This window comes from Podarcis gaigeae, assembly GCF_964106915.1.
Source record: "Podarcis gaigeae genome assembly, chromosome: 2".
Classification (NCBI taxonomy): domain Eukaryota; kingdom Metazoa; phylum Chordata; class Lepidosauria; order Squamata; family Lacertidae; genus Podarcis; species Podarcis gaigeae.
In genome coordinates, this window is record NC_139679.1 from 113,082,428 (window position 1) to 113,096,494 (window position 14,067).

The 14,067-nt window shown below is 47.2% G+C and overlaps 1 protein-coding gene across 2 annotated transcripts; it reads left to right on the forward strand.

The window, feature by feature from the left end:
* Positions 1 to 218: 218 nt before the first annotated feature.
* On the forward strand, positions 219 to 13,493 carry LOC310837605 (zinc finger protein RFP-like). 2 transcript variants are annotated; one of them, XM_083724463.1, is made up of 8 exons: positions 219 to 1,170; positions 3,356 to 3,775; positions 7,413 to 7,664; positions 7,838 to 7,860; positions 9,438 to 9,553; positions 11,379 to 11,405; positions 12,099 to 12,125; positions 12,465 to 13,493. In XM_083724463.1, exons 2-8 carry the CDS (start codon positions 3,368 to 3,370, stop codon positions 13,202 to 13,204), a joined length of 1,593 nt encoding a protein of 530 aa, XP_083580589.1. In that variant the 5' UTR covers positions 219 to 1,170; positions 3,356 to 3,367; the 3' UTR covers positions 13,205 to 13,493. The 2 variants fall into 2 exon arrangements, with proteins under 2 accessions (XP_083580589.1, XP_083580590.1); XM_083724464.1 differs by lacking the exon at positions 219 to 1,170 and adding an exon at positions 1,663 to 1,715.
* The last annotated feature ends 574 nt before the right edge of the window (positions 13,494 to 14,067 follow it).

Genomic DNA, 14,067 nt, shown 5'->3' on the forward strand with positions numbered 1-14,067 from the left:
AAATAAATGATAGCCTTGCTGGGCGCCCCTCCCCTCCAGAAAAAAACTTCTGCAAACATCACTAAAAGTAGCGCACGCAGCACGGGAAGAGTTAACGTTTGCTCTGCCCCGCCCCCGCCGTCCCTAATTGGGCGACGGAGTTCGAATTCCCCAGGCTGAGCCCTTTCCGACCAATAGGAAGAGGCAGGCAGCCTCGAATTTCCAGAGCAGCAAGTTTACTCGCCATCCGAACTAACATCGAGCGCAAAGGTTTGGCTTTGCTTGTCTGTATAAAAACGGAGCGGGAAAAGCGTAGCTTTTAAAAAATCACCATTCTTCGTGCGCTCTTTTGTCCTATGCAAAGAAGGCAGCGTGCGAGGTGCTGAAAAATTATTATAAAAGGCACCCCCTTTATTTTTATTTATTAAATAGTTACTAATTTTATTAAATAAATATTTATTTTTATTTTCTCCCAGACTCATTATGGGATGGAGAAGCAGTAAATTAGGCAAGGTTTGGGTGCAAAGCTCCTCATCATTTAAATTTCCCCACCCCCCACGGCGTCTCGAGTTAGCAGGAAAATAGGGGGCAAAAAACACAGCCAGGCGGATCCGCCTTGCAGCCAGGAGAGCGGCTCAGTTAAAAGCGTGTTTGCTGCAAAAAAACCCCCCGCAAACCCTGCTATTTTATTGAGGTTCCATGTGCCAGTAAGCCTCCCCGACTCTCTCCAAATCTGCGCTCGGTATTAGCCTTGAGCCCCTATGTGGATCCCTAGGGGAAAGCACTAGCGCCCTTGAGCATGTGCAAAGCGCCTCCGCCCTTTGGGAATCGGGTTATACGCTTAAGCGAAATACAGTGTGCGGAATCGTTGCAGCTCGTAAAGCGGAGGCTTCCGTTTCTCGTGCGTATACAGCCCTGCCCTATCCCAGCCAGCCAGCCCCCTGAGTAACCAGCGCCGTGGGGAGAAGCGGAAAGCTCTGCGGCTGCTGCTGCTGCCGCCCACGTGCTTTCGCCCGGGACCACCCAGCGCGCCGCGCCTCCCACTCTCTCACCTGATTGGGCGAGGGATCGCTTGGAACGTCGGGAGAGCTCGGCTGCTCTGGCCAATCGCAGGCGCAGGGAACGTCCGAACTTTCGGAGCGGATCCCGGATCCTTTGTGCGCTCCCACGAGACTCCAGCGCGCAGGACAGGTGAGAGCCGGCATTGCGTGCTCACGGAAGAGATTTTTTTATTAATATTTATTTCATTTATATCCTTCATTCCTGCCCGGGCGGTGTGCAACTTTAAAATGCTGGGACAAAAAAGTGGTCTAAAATGCAAAGGGGGAGGTGGGTTTGTTCCTTGGCCTTGAGTTTTTTCTCGTCTCCCCCCACCCACGTCAGAAGATTTGTGGGACTGACTTTGTTTTTTTATATATTTCTAATATTAAAAAAATTAAAGATAAAGAGCATAAAGAAATACCATTGCAGCAGGTAGAAAGCAGTTCTGGGGTTCCAGAGCTGAATAGATCACATGGTCCTTCCACCTAAAGATCTGTTCCTGATTCTGGCAGCTTCCCCCCCCCCCCCAGTTCATTAGTTTAAATTGGGGTGGGTCATCATTAAACAGTTTGGATCTTGAAATATTTGCCCATCTACTTCAAATCAACTAGTAGATCCTGCTCTGCACATGTCCTAATTTGAGAATCGGCTTTTTCGCTCTTTGATTCAGAGGCAGGCAGAGGCTAAGAGCATGGGTAGGCCCGGGGGCCAAATCTGGTCCAATCGCCTTCTCAGTCCGGCCCACAGACAGTCCGGGAATCAGCGTGTTTTTACATGAGTGGAATGTGTCCTTTTATTTAAAATGCATCTCTGGGTTATTTGTGGGGCATAGGAATTTGTTCATTATTTTCTTCCAAAATATAGTCCGGCCTCTCACAAGGTCTTATGGACAGTGGACCGACCCCCTGCTGAAAAAGTTTGCTGAACCCTGGCTAAGAGGAACCTGCAGGTTAGGATCGGGGAAATCTCCAGGCGTCTCACAAAATGGGGCAGGGGGTGGTGGTTGGAGGTGTCACCTGTATGTTTAGGGGCTAGATGTGTTGCCCACATTATTTTGGAGGATCCTGGTTTAACTAGCAACAGGTTTCCTTGCCACTCCCAAATAGTTTGGGACTGGAATGAGCTAACAAATAAATCCTGTGTTTTGCCAGCTGTTGTACTAAAACAGGCCCCATAGGTGAAGGGACCCCTGACCATTAGGTCCTATCGCGGATGACTCTGGGGTTGCGGCGCTCATCTCGCTTTATGGCCGAGGGAGCCAGCCAACTTATGGGTCATAATAATAATAATAAATTTTATTTATACCCCGCCCTCCCCAGCCAAGACCAGGCTCAGGGCAGCTAACAACCAATAATAAAAACAAGTTGATTAAAATACAATTCAAAAAAGATTAAAATACAACATTAAAACATTAGGATGCAGCCTCTTCACAGGAGGAGAAAGGAAAAAGAGGGGGAGGGAATCAAACTGATTCTAAGCCAAAGGCCAGGTGGAACAACTCTGTCTTACAGGCCCTGCGGAAAGAAATCAGATCCTGCAGGGCCCTGGTCTCATGAGGCAGAGAGTTCCACCAGGCCAGATCCAGTGTTGAAAAGGCCCTGGCTCTGGTTGAAGCTAATCGAACTTCCTTAGGGCCTGGGACCTCTAGGGTGTTGCTATTTATGGGCCTTAAGCTTCTCCATGGGCCATACCAGGAGAGGCGGTCCCGTAGGTACGAGGGTCCTAGGCTGTGAAGGGCTTTAAAGGTCAAAACCAGCACCTTGAATCCTGACCCAGTACTCCACCGGAAGCCAGTGCAGCTGGAAAAGCACTGGGTGAATATGCTCCCATGGCAGAGACCCTGTGAGGAGCCTCGCTGCAGCATTCTGCACCCACTGGAGCTTCTGGGACAGCTTCAAGGGCAGCCCCACATAGAGCGAATTACAGTAGTCAAGCAAAACTAGTGGCCAGCATGACTAAGCCGCTTCTGGCGAACCAGAGCAGCGCACGGAAACACCATTTACCTTCCCGCCGGAGTGGTACCTATTTATCTGCTTGCACTTTGACGTGCTTTCGAACTGCTAGGTTGGCAGGAGCTGGGACCTCCGACCTTTTGATTGGCAAGCCTTAGGCTCTGTGGTTTAACCCACAGCGCCACCCGCGTCCCTAAAACAGGCCCCATAGGCAGTTACTAATCCTATTATTAAAAACAAACAAACCACTGATTGATTAAGGGGATCCTGTAGTCTAGTTCCATCCAGCTAACACAACTCCCCTTGGTTGTTCTAGAGAAGGAAACACGCAGTCTGCATTGGAGATCTCAAATGAAACTGATAATTTTGTCCTTATTCTTCAGGGGGAGGTAGCCATGGAAGCCGAGGGTGCTATTGAGGGGCTCCTCGAGGAGGCGACATGTTCCATCTGCCTGGAGTACTTCATAGACCCAGTTACAATCGCTTGCGGCCACAACTTCTGCCAAGCCTGCTTTGACCAACTTTGGGAGGACCCCAATGTAGACTCCTGCTGCCCTCAGTGTCGAGAGAGGATCAAGCAGAGGAACTTCAGGCCAAACCGTCAGCTGGCAAATATGGTCGAGATCGTCAAGAACTTCCAGGAAAGGAAAGGATTGAAGAGAAAGTGGGAAGAGCCCCAGAGGCAGCAGGAGCCCACGAAATGGAGGGATGGTCAGGCACCAATGGGTGTGGTTTGGGACCGGTTGCATGCTGACCAGGGCCACACTGCGTCTTCTATAAGCAAGATCTCCGTAAAATACAAGGTAAGAAATTGATATGGCAGGTGGTCCTAGGAAATCGCCCTGGCTCTTTTTTGGAGGGTTCTATGCAGCCCTATGAGTTTTCCCTGGAGTAAAAGGTCATGCAAAGATTATGCAGGAGATGGATTAAGGATTAAATTTGTAGATTAAAACGCAAACCTCTTATCCCATACGTGTGGGAGAAATACAAAAAGTAAATGCGCTGTTTCGATTTTTTTTTTTTTTAGCATATTAAAATACCTTTTTGCCGGTTATTTTTATTGACTTTGCATAATTTACAACAAATTGTCTCCAATTTTTTTAAAAAATTAAAAACTGACTCTCCCCGCCTTGTCCCCTCTATTTTTCTCCCTTCTTTGCTGCTCCCAATACAATAACTTTTCCAACTATCATTTCAAAATGCATTCATCCCATCGCCCTACACATCACCTGTTCAATTACCTATTTGTGGTATGCATTTTATACCTTGTTATAACCTGTCCTCAAAATAACAATTGAGTAAAATCCTCTTTTATCTATCTATAACAACCATTAATCAATTTTGAAACACTTCCCTCTGATAATAGCATTCCCTGCCTCTCACACCGCAAATCTCCCAGCGTCACCCACCCTTCACATTTCACCAGATTTAATCCTCAGTTTTACATACAACCAGCTCATTAATAATCCGTATCTCTTCTCTGTCAGAAAATCTCAGAAGGTGCCATGTTGTTATACGCTGTGGCCCATCCTGTCCCTTTCACTGTTCTTATTTCTAACCTCAGGGAAGGAGGCTGATGTAATCTCAACAAAATCCAGACCTCCTTTTTATACCTTTTATTTGTGGTCTGCTAACCTCCCCCTCTTCACCCCCATTGCAGTGAATGAGCAACACGTTTTTCATAAGATAAACAAAAAAATGTTTACTTGCATTTCAAAGCAGACAGCAAATACAAGTAAGAAAATATTATCAGGTACAGCATACAAAAGTTGGCTTCAAAATAAGCTGTATGTGTTGGAAGCATGGTAGATAAGAGTTTCCTAAGAGGCAGGAGGAAGTATAAAATATTTTTCATTTGTTACAGAATTCCCACCCAGAAGAGACCAGGGAATGAGCGCACATAATGTCCTCTCTAGGAAGTTTTAGAACCCTCTGGCCCTTTGCACACCTAGCAAAACATGAATTTGTGATTTGGCTGCAAACCCCACAAAGATGGCACCGCTCTTCCAATTCCAAAGCAATGTTCTATTTTCACAGAAATATCCTGCTGCTGTGTGCATCTCTCCCCCCCACCCCACCCCGCAATTTAATATCTGGTTCTTTTTTAAGTTCAAGGGAGCAATACGGCTTGGCCAGAAGGGACCAGGCGATTGCTTCACAGAATAAAACCACAATAGGTCAGATTTACAGTACAGTGAGAGCTGCAAGACTTCTGTAGTCACCTTAACCCAGGCATAGGCAAACTCGGCCCTTCAGATGTTTTGGGACTACAATTCCCATCATCACTGACCACTGGTCCTGTTAGCTAGGGATCATGGGAGTTGTAGTCCCAAAACATCTGGAGGGCTGAGTTTGCCTAGGCCTGCCTTAACCAAATGCTAAAGTCAGTCGCTAGTAAAGGTAAAGGTACCCCTGCCCATACGGGCCAGTCTTGACAGACTCTGGGGTTGTGCGCCTATCTCACTCAAGAGGCCAGGGGCCAGCGCTGTCCGGAGACACTTCCGGGTCACGTGGCCAGCGTGACATCGCTGCTCTGGCGAGCCAGAGCCGCACACGGAAACGCCATTTACCTTCCCGCTGGTAAGCGGTCCCTATTTATCTACTTGCACCCGGAGGTGCTTTCGAACTGCTAGGTTGGCAGGCGCTGGGACCGAGCAGCGGGAGCGCACCCCGCCGCAGGGATTCGAACCGCCGACCTTTCGATCGGCAAGTCCTAGGCGCTGAGGCTTTAACCCACAGCGCCACCTGCGTCCCTAAGTCAGTCGCTACAAGATGCCTAAAACCCATCAGGGTTGGCATCAACTGGATCTGTGAGGTCATTCCAGATTTGAGGGGATTCTGCATAGGACCCACTCATGTATTTTATCCTTTGCAAATGCTGGTACTGGTAAGACAGAGACTCCACTTGGTCTGAAACACACGGTTGGTGTATACAGGGGGAGCAGACAGTCTAGCAAATAGTCAGGTCCTAAACGGTAGGATTTTATATGTCACTGCAAACATGATATGTAAGAAATTTCAGAGAACTAGAAAATGCACTAGCTTAAGTTTTAGGCAAGGAAATCTCAGAAAACATGACCTGCGCAGGTGGCATAATTTGGTGATTGAATGAAAAGTACAGTCATACCTAGACGCTTGCCGGGGTTTTTTCGGGTTACGGACGCGCTGAAACCCAGAAGTCCCGGAACGGGTTACTTCCGGGTTTCGGCAGTCACGCATGCGCAGCAGTGCTAAATCACGCTTTGCGCAGAAGCACCGAATTGCAACCCACGCAGACGTGCTGCTGCGGGTTGCGAACGTGCCTCCCGCACGGACCACGTTCGCAACCTGAGTGTCCACTGTAATGTAGAACAGGCTGGGATTGCAGGAAAAGTTAAAGATGTGAATGTGTTGCGTTGTGTTAAAACAATGTGACACAGCCGTTGCATGCAAAGATTGCAGCGTTCGGGATTAAAATTCAGCTGAAATTTAAGTTTTGCTGCCTCTTTTTTCCGAGATGCCTTTGAAAGAACTGGCAACAGATGCTCAACCCCACCTGAACTCTTTCACAAGGCCAACTAATTATATGCAACGTGGATCAAGTTTCCCAGTTGTATGGCAGTTCAGATTAAACTTAAGGCTGGGGAAAACCAACCCCAAAATCAAATCAAGCCAAGAGGTAAAGTCCAAGATGTAGGGTCCAGGTAAACAGTAAGAAAAAATATGTTTTTAAGTAAAACTCTGAAGTCTTGAGCTCAACAGAGGCAAAGTAATTGGAAAAATAAAATGGGAAACTCCTATCTTGCCCAAGCAGGCTAGCTCAAGAATAACTATGAGCAGCATTGATCATGAAGAAGGGGGAAAATTCAGATACGTATTTACTAAAGGTAAAGGGACCCCTGACCATTAGGTCCAGTCGTGGCCGACTGGGGCTCATCTCGCTTTATTGGCCGAGGTAGCCGGTGTTTGTCCGCAAACAGCTTCCGGGCCATGTGGCCAGCATGACTAAGCCAGAACAGCGCACAGAAACGCCATTTACCTTCCCGCCAGAGTGGTACTTGCACTTTGATGTGCTTTTGAACTGCTAGGTTGGCAGGAGCTGGGACCGAGCAGCGGGAGCTCACCCCGCTTCGGGGATTTGAACCGCTGACCTTCTGATCGGCAAGTCCTAGGCTCTGTGGTTTAATCCAGAGTACCACTCGTGTCCCCACGTATTTACTAGTATACCAGTAAAATATGTATTGCTGTCCAGTCTGGGGCCAGAAACCAACCAGGACATTTTCCCATTAAGTGTCTAACATAACCCACATAAGCTTTTTCAGAATACAGGGCCACAAAGGGAGTGTGGATGAGCCTCTACCTGTTGATGAGATTCATAGTTAAAGTCACTGGTCCTAAACTGACCCTCGGCTGATTCTCATTTTCCACCTCTGCACTTCCTTTGAAATCTTTCCTCCCCAGGCGCAGTTAGAAGCAGAGAAGCAGAAAATCAGATCCGCCTTCCAGAGAATGCAGGTATTTCTCCGGATGAAACAGCGTCTCTGGCTAGGAGAGCTGGGAGATCTGGAGAAAAAGATTTGGAGGAGGGGTGAAGGAAACTTTGCCGAACTCTCTGGGGAGCTTTCCCGACTCAGAAACCTGATTGTGGCAATGGAGGCAAGAAACGTGCAGCCATCATACAACGTCTTCCAGCCCCCGAAGGAATCCCTCCAGGTGAGGCTTAATGCAAAGGTGACTTCCAGGTCTCTTGAATGAAAAAGAAAATGAGCCTGTGTCCATCCATTTGTTTTCCACAGGCCGGTGGGGAATTCTCACTAGAACGAAAAACAGCCCAGTGTTTTTTCCTGCCTGTGTAATTGACACCCACTTTTATTTTTATTTTTCAGGACATCAGAAGAGCCTTAACGAGGTATGTGGCTTACACACACCCTTTCGGCTTTCATGTGGAAGAAATTTGCTCCCTTTTGGTGTGTTTCTGGAAAGCAAACGATACTGTTTTCCTCAGCGTTGCGTGAGGTTCATTACTTTGCTCTTTTAATTTGGTCTTTCTCTCCCCAATCCCCTTTCTATCTAGCCTTGCTCACACTCCTTCCTTTTTCACCCCCTGTGAAACAACCTTGGTTTCGTTTGGGGGTGGGAGGGGGGACAGATTTCTGTAAAAGAGGCCCACATAAAGGCACTCTGGAGTACAGTCGGTCGTTAGAAACCATTTCCTTCCAACGGCAGTAGATGAAGGTTCTGGAGTTTTATTTCTTCCGCAAAGGGTGACTTCTCTACAACCTCACAATCAGATGCCCTTCAGATACCGAAGAGGGAGTAGTGGCCTTTTTACCTTTAGACTTAAGGGTAAAGGGTTTAACCCACAGTGCCACCTGCGTCCCTTCACCTTTAGACTTAGTCCTCTGCTATACAGTCGTACCTCGGAAGTCGAATGGAATCTTTTCTGGAAGTCTGTTTGGCTTCCAAAACATTCGGATACCAAAGCGCGGCTTCTGATTGGCTGCAGGAACAAAATCGTTCAAAAACCCGGAACACTCACTTTCAGATTTCGATTGTTCGGGGGCTGATTTCTTTGGGTGCCAAGGCATTTGAGATTCAAGGTATGACTGTACCTTTTTATTGAAGCTGCCATGGAAAGAACATGCAGACATGTTCATGTGAAGTCCCTGCCCTGCTGCTGGGCAATCAGCCCCTGCTTTCTTCTGCGCTGGTGCTTCCATTTTGGCCAGGCCAGGCCCACCTGCTCTTATACCTGTTGCCGCCTGCGGAGTAAAGACTCAGGTCGCTGAAAAAGGGGCGCCTGCAATGTCCAGTGACTCAGCACTTTGAAGCCCTGCAAATCCACCAATGATCAGCCAGTTGCCTTCTGTGGCAAACATCAGATTGTCCTCCTGCCTAAGGCAAGTGTGGGAGACTGGGTCTAGGCCAGTGAGCCAGGTCTTTACCTCTCCCCGCCCCCCATGACCGCATCCTGGCAGGGGGTGGTCCTAGCCACCTGCCAGTCACCTGAGATTGATAGTCATGGGGCTCGTTTTCACCTGCACAGTGTGAAATTAAACCACGTGTGTGCCATCAGCTGGTTACTGGGGCTTCAAAGTGCTTTGTGTGGCCTGCTTGCACCCAAGTATCTTAACTGCACCTCTGTTGATGTTTGCATCATCCTTTGACACACGTATTTCGTTCTTGGCGCTGGGCCTTTGCTTCTCCCTTCCCTTCAAGCTTCCTAGGCAATTTTTATAACCAATCTAGATGGTTCTCCTCCAGGGTGGACAGGTGATAGAGGAGGAAATATAGGAGGCTGTCCCAGTTCAGGATGAATTTGACTGGATTAGAAGCAGTTGGCTCAAAAGATCTCAGGCCGTGAAACGGTAGCTTAGGGCACCTTCCCGATAAGTACATCTTGATTAAGAGCTCAGCCCTCTCGTTTAATGTTTCGAGAGCTGTAGTCTGCTGCTGTTATTTAAACTTGACCGCGTTCCCTTCCAGGTGTGAGAAGAAAGCATCTGAGCACGAATCGGACCTTTCTCACTGGTGGGACGAGACGCTCAAAATCGCCGTGGAGAAAGGTTCTGCGCTGGAAAAGGCTACGGAGAAGTATAAAGGTACAGCCAAAAGCATAGCAGGGTTTGCTTTACTTGGTAAACACAAAACACAGTTGCTTCAAGAAGGCCTCTTTCTGAGCCCAGAGAGGGCTTTCAGCTTTCATAGTCCTTGCTTAAAGTGCAAGTTCAAAGCCCTGCAAATCTAGTCTTCAGTTTCTTCACAAGCCTTTCCATTTCTGTCTTCCCTCAATCCTTCTCTACAATTCTGCACCACACAGTACCACAGAATGCTGTAATTGGAGCTTATGGTATAGGCCAGAATTATGTGCCTGGCCACACAGGAACAGAGATAAGACAGCCATGAGTATTCTGCAGCTGCATCCTGGAAAGAAAAGCATTTTGTACCAACTTATGGAGAATTAAATCACTCCTTAACCTGTCCTACCCTATGAGATTCCGCAGAATGTCTGAGGAGACATCTCAAAAAAAAATCTTTTTCCCCTTTGGTTCCGCGTCAGCAGAGAAGCAAGGTTCTGCTTATAATATCATGGAAGCCATTTTGAGGAGGAAAAACTGGTGTATAAGTGACTTTACTTTTAAAACTCCCCCTCACCATTCCATTCCGAAAGCTGTCCATTTCTTGCTGAAGAAGAGAAACTTTCAGAGCCAGCCCCACCTTATTCTGCAAGGAGGGACACAGTGTTTCTCCTAGTCAACAAGAGATCGAAGCAACATCCTTTGTTTGGGGAACCTTAGGTATAAGTGAAAATGCACCCGATTCACATGGAAAGTGTCGCCTCTTGCTGCTTCAAAGTCCTCTGTGTGACTTCCCTTTCATCTCCTTGTCGTTAACCTGGCCTTCACATTTAAGCAGCAAAACATTATTGCAAGCAGCATAATCTTAATTTTAAATCGGGTGGGGCAGCCCAGGAGCCACGCTCCCTTACGGCCATCTTTCCAGAGGCAAAATCAGGCAGAGCAATGAATGTTCATCTTGCCGTTGGTACAGAAGGCTAGTTTCCACACAACTTTGTGGATTCTTTTCTAACCATCCCCCAGGGATGCTGGCAGGCATGGTCAGAGTTGAGTGGCACATTCCAGCCAGGCAAAAAACCTAGATGAATAATAATAATAATAATAATAATAATAATAATAATAATAATAATAATAATTAATAAACATTATTATTATTTATACCCCACCCATCTGGCTGGGTTACCCCAGCCACTCTGGGCAGCTTCCAACATAATATTAAAATACAATAACCTATTAAACATTAAAAGCTTCCCTGAACAGGGCTGCCTTCAGATGTCTTCTAAAAGTCAAGTAGTTGTTTTTCTCTTTGACATCTAGTGGGAGGGCGTTCCACAGGGCGGGTGCCACTACTGAGAAGGCCCTCGGAGCTGGACCTCAGTGTCTGGGCAGATGACTAGTAGAGGATGTGTCCTGTGGAGATAGAGGCCTGGAGGTGGCTGCTGTTTTTAACCTTTGGACACAATGAAAACTTTCCTGTGCTTCCAAGCGTACACAGGCAATTAAGAAAAAGTGTTTCTGAAATATTTGATCTCTGGTTTTAATTACTAACCTGGTCTTCATTGTGTGTGGTGTGTGGTTGGAAACTGCTTCGGCATTTACCGTATGGTATAGCAATCTACACATATTTTTATAAGTAAACACAAAAAAATGCTGATGTAATAGCACAGTCCTATACATGTCTACTCAGAAGTAAACGCCGCTGAATTTAATGACATTTAATCCCGTTTAAGGGAGTGTGGGTCTACAACCTGAATGTGAAAGTGCTGAGATTCTTTGTTTTTTTCCCCAAAACAATTTCTTCTATTTATTATCTGATTTATTTATTTTTCTGTCTTTTCTTCTGCATCAGCATCTTTGGAGCAAGTTCAAGACACAGGTAATTCTCTCAGACATTTTTGATGGAAGATGGAGTTTGAGGGAGCCACTCAGCTGCATCTAGGAAACCATTTGTGTGGTCCATAGAAAGGGGGGAGGGGGACTTTCCACAGCAATGAATCCTTTCAACAGAAAATCAATTAAAATGTCCAATTTAGTTGCACTTTAACGTGAGATGTTTTTATTGCACCAACACACACGTTAGGATAGTCCGGCTTTATCAAAAGATCCTAGGGTGTTATACAACATTAAAAACATTTTACAAAACCTGATACAAAGCATAATAATAATACAAAGCAGAAAAGCAGAATAATAATATTAACAGGTCCCTGTCCCCCCTGAGCTTTAACAGACCATAGAGTATTTAATGGTCAAAAGCCTGGGTAAAGAGGAATGTTTTTGCCTGGTGCCTGTAATGATGGCACTAGGTGAGGCTCCCTTAGTGAAGGAAGTTATCTTGGAACATGGAGTTCACACAGGAAAATAAAGTAATCCATTTCATATCTCAGAAGGTGGTGGGCTTTCCTTCCTTAGAGTTATTTAAGCAGAGGTTGAATGGGCACCTGTCATGGATGCTTTAGTCGAGATTCCTTGAGGGAGGGTCCCTTCTAACTCTACAATTCTTTGAGAGGGTTTGTTTTGGTTTTAGTGCTAATCTGTCTCTAAATTTGTCACTCTTTCCTCCCTGCAACAGCTCCTCTGATGCAAGACCTGAACAAAGGTAACTCGGGGAATGATTTGGATAACGTGGGGGTGGGAGAGACTGGATGGTTCTTAGGACCAGAAGAGGGCTGAAATGGGTGGAGCAGCAGCAGGCTCCATGAAGGCTTAGTCTCAGATTGCTTGGGGGGAAACGCTGGAGAGGTGAGAATGTGGAAGGCGGTGGGGAAGTGGGGCTTTTAGTATTGGCAACAGATCCATGGAGTGAGACCCTAGCAGGCATGAGCTTCTGTGTTCGGTAGGCCGGACGCCCTGCCAAGCCTGTGTAGATCGTGTGATTTACTTCCGTCTCGCTCCTGACACCGCCACCTGGCATCTTCTCCCCTCTTTTCTCCTGCAGTGGATGTCACCCTCGATGCAAATACCGCACACCCTTGCCTTACCGTCTCTGAGGATTTGAAGAGTGTGTGGTGGGAGGTGGAGAAGAAGAGGAAGGGGGGGAAGAAGAAGAAGAAGAAGAAGAAGAGCAACAACAGAGGGGCGACAGGGGACCTCCCTGACAACCCAGAGAGATTTAACGGGGAGCTCTGTGTGCTGGGCCTGGAGGGGTTCACGGCAGGGAAGCATTGGTGGGTGGTGGAGGTGGAAACCTGGGGGAGGGCAATGTGGGCTGTGGGGGTTGCCCGAGACACCATGAGGAGGAAAGGCATTATCTGCACCCATACGAACGAAGGGGTGTGGGCGGTGGGGAGGTTTTCCCGCAGCCCATCTACGCCTTGCCAGTTCTTTGCTTTCACCTTCCCTGCACCGACCCCTTTGGCCTTGGCAAAAGATCCCCAGAAGATCCGCGTGTCCCTGGATTACGAAAGGGGTCAGGTGCAGTTTTCAGACGCCGACACCGACGATTTGATTTTCACCTACCACACGGGGTCATTCTCTGAGGAGAAGCTCCGGCCCTTTTTCCAAGTGAGGAGCTGTGGGACGGCTTTGAAGTGCTGGCCTCGGAGCCCCGCTGCCGTGAACGGAAATGATAACACCAGAACAGCAGCGGGGAACCGGTGGTTCTCGCATGAGGTTGGACGCCAACGCCCATCAGCCGCGGAAGCGTTCCACATTGATCAGGGGTGGTGGGAGTTCTGATCCTGCAACATCAGAGGACCGCAGGTTTTCCCGTTCCATTAACAAGTTTATGGTTTCAGATAATTTTTCTTGTCAGTTTCTTAACCTTAGTTAAGCCGGGGGGGGGGGGGGCACAGTCTAAATGGCAGGATTTCCAGTTCCTCATCTCAGATCATGGAATATTCCACTTGCAAAATGCAAATGAAGTAGGCTAGTTTTGGAGTCTTCTTTGTGTGGCTGTACCTTTGGAATGACCATTTATTGAGATAAAATAAAAAGAGGAACAGGCTCTTTGTGTTACACAGAATGATTCAGCAGATTCTGGCCCAACACAGTTACTGTGTTGAGTCCCCACCCCAACCCCACTTTTGTGTGATTTATAGGCACAGAAACCCTGTCTGGGGAAAAATGAACCCAGCCAGGCAAAAATGTATAAAAAATTGAGTTCCTGTATGCCAAGAATCATGTTTGGGGCAAGGACTCTTGGTGAGAACCCCAGCAGAGATTTAAAGTAACAAAATATGCAGCAAGGTGAAATGTGAAAATATATGTTGTTACACCTTTAAAATAAACCATTCCAAAATTTCCCTCTTTCTCCAGCCTAAGAAAAGGCCAGACATTTAGCAAGTTAAAGATTAGTTTACTTATAAACTCCTCAAAGGTCCAGTTCATGTGCTTTTCCAAACACCAGTCAGGAAGGTTGCACAGGCAGTAAAACAAGTTATAAAGTGGTGAGACTTCCTAGGTTATTGGTACAGGAGTGGATGATGAGAGCCATGTTGTGGAGCAGCCAGCTCAGCCCTCTTCACAGCTTCAGCGGAGGTAGGCTGGAACACAACAAAAAGCTTGATTACCTATTTCCTCCCAGTATGAGGGGACATGAC